This window comes from Microcebus murinus, chromosome 24 (genome assembly GCF_040939455.1).
Source record: "Microcebus murinus isolate Inina chromosome 24, M.murinus_Inina_mat1.0, whole genome shotgun sequence".
Lineage (NCBI taxonomy): Eukaryota > Metazoa > Chordata > Mammalia > Primates > Cheirogaleidae > Microcebus > Microcebus murinus.
This window is the reverse complement of record NC_134127.1, coordinates 26,145,171-26,149,352: the sequence shown is the minus strand read 5'-3', so window position 1 is coordinate 26,149,352 and position 4,182 is coordinate 26,145,171. Positions and strand designations below refer to the sequence as shown.

At 46.8% G+C, this 4,182-nt stretch overlaps 1 protein-coding gene across 1 annotated transcript; it reads right to left on the bottom strand.

Annotated features, from left to right (window-relative positions):
• Positions 1-1,468: 1,468 nt before the first annotated feature.
• On the bottom strand, positions 1,469-3,154 carry LOC142864126 (ubiquitin carboxyl-terminal hydrolase 17-like protein 6). Its single transcript, XM_075997276.1, has one exon. The coding sequence runs from the start codon at positions 3,152-3,154 to the stop codon at positions 1,469-1,471; it is 1,686 nt and encodes a 561-aa protein (XP_075853391.1).
• Positions 3,155-4,182: the final 1,028 nt, after the last annotated feature.

Below are 4,182 nucleotides of genomic sequence, written 5' to 3'. Positions count from 1 at the left end.
ATACAGAGTTTATTATATGTCTATTATGGTTCCATAAAATTATATTTAATAATTGAAGGATATGTGTTTTTTTTTCCGGCATATTATGGGGGTACAGATTTTAAGGTTTCAATAAATGCCCAGTCCCCCCCTCCCCCAACAAGTCTGAGTCTTCAGCATGACCATCCCCCTGATGCCGCACATCTCACTCATTATATATGTTTCCCCCTCCCCCTCCCCCCTGACCAATACCCTATTACTGTAGTACCTATGTGTCCACTTAGGTGCTGCTCAGTTCATACCAATTTGCTGGTGAGTATATGTGGTGCTTGTTTTTGCATCCTTGGGAAACTTCACTTAATAGTATGGGTTGCAGCTCTAACCAGGAAAATGTAAGATACATTGTTAATATGTATGTTTTTGATTCATAAGGGGTGAGTTTTACCATAGATTTCTGTATTTCTAATAAGGTGCTACCAAGGTTTTCATTGCTCTCACATAATTAAACATTGATGACTATAACTACCAAGAAATTGAACTGGGGTGTTTTAGAAATTAAGCTCTTTGCAACATAGGGAGACACCAAACGCACAACAACAAAACATTCGCCAGGCACGGTGTCACCTGCCTGTGGTTGCAGCTGAGCCAGGAGGATGTCTGAAGCCTGGAGTTGGGGGTAGCAGTGAACTGTGACCTTGCGACTGCATCCGCTCCACCCTGGGTAAAGAATGAATCTCTGCTGCCGAGGGAAAAAATGAACTACAGTACCTATGTCACATTGGGATGAATTTTATTAACATTTAACAGATTTTAAAACTACAGCTTTGCAATGAAATTTAATAACCTCATACAGACAAGTCCATATTGGATCATGAAGCACAAGGAGCACCATATCTAGAAAAAATGTAGACTTTCCAGCCTACTGTATCCAGAGAACACACCATTGCACTTAATTTGATAACCCACCAAAATCCATGGAACAATCTTTACCAGCTGAAGGCTTGGAGCGGTAAAACCATCATACGTGTCTTGAAACCTTACTCCTATTTCAATTACTTAAAGTGTCGCACATGATTCCCAGATATCCCACGATACCAAAAGGCAAACATCTCACACCCACCCACAAGTGAGAACAAGTACTAACACGGCACCACCAGAAAATCATGAGACTCCATATTAAATTCCACACACTCTAAAAACCTCACAGTGGAATCCTACACTTCAAAACCTAAAAATCAGAATTCACAATGAATTTCATATACAGTGAACATCTGCACGTAGAAAGTTCCTTCAAATGTTCAGAACACTCAAAAATCCAAAGAAAAGATTTCACATATGTGGCCACATCCTGGAATGCAGCCACCAGGAACCAATGGCTGCAGGTGCTTGTAGCCAAACCGGACCTCTTCATTTCCAAGTTTCTTCCTCCAGTACTGACTTGTGTGTGTGTGTGTGAGTCACTGCACATGCATCAGTTCTCATACTGATATTACTGGAACACAACCAGAGAACTTGTGCCGTGCTTGTTCCTCCTCTTGCTACCCCTGGCCCTCCCACCCACACAAGGGACTTTGCTAGCTTTCAGGGACACCTGGTCTCTTTCTTCCTTGTCTGATGTGGGCAGCAAGTTATTGTCCTTTGTCATCTCCGTCTTGTATTTTGGTGGATGAATCACAACTGCATTGGAAGGCAGGGTGGATTCAATTTTTCGGAAGTTCACTGCAGGCTTTGGTCGGTTTTGTTCCAGGAGGCACTTCCACTGATCTAAGGAGAGCTCCGTAGTTGCTGTCTTTTCCAAGCGTTCCTCAAACTCGGGAATCTTGACGCCAGAGTCACTTTTGAGCTCCCGTTGGGTTGCTCCCTTGTCCGTGTCTTCAGCCCCACGGGCTCTTGGTTTCTTCCCTCTGGAGGCACACCCACCGTCTCTCCCCAATTCACTCTTCTGGATGTAAAAGAGAAGGTAGGCAGGTTGACTGAGGACAGAAGAAATGTGACAGGCGGTCACCTTAGCATCATCCATTTTGTACCACTGGCCATTCCCAGCTTTGACATAGCAGAAGTAATGTCCACTTTGACAGCTGCTCCCAGCATGGACCAGCACAGCATACAGGAGGTAAACAAGGGGTCCTCTGTTCCGCTGAGACATGTATGGTTGCATGTCAAGGCACTCGGGATATTGCACTTCTTTTGCAATTTTGTTGCCTGTGACATCTGAGAACCTTTTCAACACAAGCATCAGGACCTTGGAGGCAGTGTGCACAGTCAGAGACTTGGACGCAGGGACCTTCTTTAGACAAGTACCACAGTGATAGGCATCCTCTCCGTCCAGGTGCTCGGGCTTCACCAACCATTGCAAAGCTTGGTTGAGGCTCTGAGCTGCCTCGATATCCAAGGCGATGTCCAGGTAAGGTTCAAAGGTGTCTGAAATGCCATGGCAGTGCAGACACTTGATCTGAGACCTCCAGTAGCCTCCAAATATTTGACGGATTAGGGTTGTGTCCTCAGAGTGACCGTCTAAGGGCTCGTGCCCAGACAGACAAGCTCTCTTCATGGCATCCACAGTGCACATGAGAAACTCATGGGCATCTTCCTGGTCGTATCTGTGGAAGCCAGCAGCCAGTGCCAGCGAGGGCTTGATCACCTGGCCAGGCTGGGTTAGCACCCGGGTGACATGAGCTTCCATAGTGCACAGCATGCAGCATTCCTGACGACGACAGCTTAGAGAATGCTCCTGGGACAGCACATAGTTGGCGAGGGGTGGTGTGTACGTCAGGCACTGCAGTGCAGCATTCATGTAGCACGTGTTTCCCACATTGCAGAGCCCAGCACCAACCCCATAAGGTCTCTTCCAGGTCAGCAGCAGTTTGTCCCTGGGAGCCAATGGCTTTGTCCCAGGAGCCTGTTTTAAATGCAGGTCGGGATCTCTCTTAGATAACAGTGAAGAGTTCTTAGGTCGGTAACAACTGGGGTTATCCATATCGTCAGCTAAATTTGGCTGAGAAATTTTGAGTTTTGCAAAGGCATTGAAAGGAGGCTCCCCTCCCTGGAGGACTGAAGCAGCCTTCATGTTTCCGGGAGCGATGATCACGAAGCTCCCCCGCTGGGACCGTAAGTTGAGGAAGGACGATGCTTTCCCTTCTGAGAGCGCCTTCGAATGGCAGGTCCGTCTCCACATCAGCCTTTTTATAGCTAGCCCGACTCACCACACCCACTCCCGAGGCACAACATCCACCAGTCACGTCCAAGCACTCAATCGGATTAGGAAGCCTCAGGGTGTGTTCTCTGGCAGTCCCCAGATAATCCGACCAGCACCCTCCCCATTACTATTTGTGCAACACCTGGGGCAGATTGAACTAGCAGGATCCCGATTAAGTACCCTTAATCGGGATTTAACAAGGGTGGGGTGGTGGACATATATTTGTCCTAGCCCTTTGAAAACAATAATGGGGGAACGTTAGATATTGAATAACAAGTCGGACTCACGCTTCGAGATTTTATTTCTCATTGCAAAGCTACAGTTCCTAAGGCAGAATGGCACTGGTGTAAGATCAGACCTAGAGACCAATGGAATAGAGCAAAAGGCCCAGAAATAGCCCTCCTTCTATGGTCAATAGAGTGAATGATTGGTGCAAAGGTAATAACACTTTTCAGTGTGGACAGGATAGTGTTTTCAAAAAAGGCTGCTCTGAAACTTCGATATCCACAAAATAATGTAAATTTCCACACTCAGCCCTCAAGTCACAGAAAGATGCCTCTGCTTCTCAGACTCCAAAGTGCAGTTTCGAAATCTCGTCACCCCTTCCACGGCTCAGGCCTGCCGCTACAGCCAGCACACCCACTCACTAGGTGAAAGGTCAACAATCAGATCCAAACCATTAATGGCCTCAGGGGGATTACAGTGGGGTCCCTTGTATTCTGGTGGGAATCCCATGGGCCTAATCCACGTTACTATTTATTGAACACCGGAAGCAGATTCCGATATCAGTATTGTCCTGAAATACCCTGAGAGTACCTCTGAGTCACGGTGGTGGGTTTCCCTCTGTCTGGCTTCTTCCAACAGAAAGAGAAGGGATAACATGGGAAGAAGTGACGTGTGTATGCCTCTGTGTGCGTTTGTGTGTCTGTGTGTGTGCGTGTGTGTTTATCTATACTTTCATGCGTTTACATGTGCGAAGCACTAAAATGCCTTAGGATGCTGATAAG

Coding starts and splice junctions, on each gene's coding strand:
- LOC142864126 (XM_075997276.1), bottom strand. CDS start 3,154: ATGTGGAGACGGACCTGCCATTCGAAGGCGCTCTCAGAAGGGAAAGCA.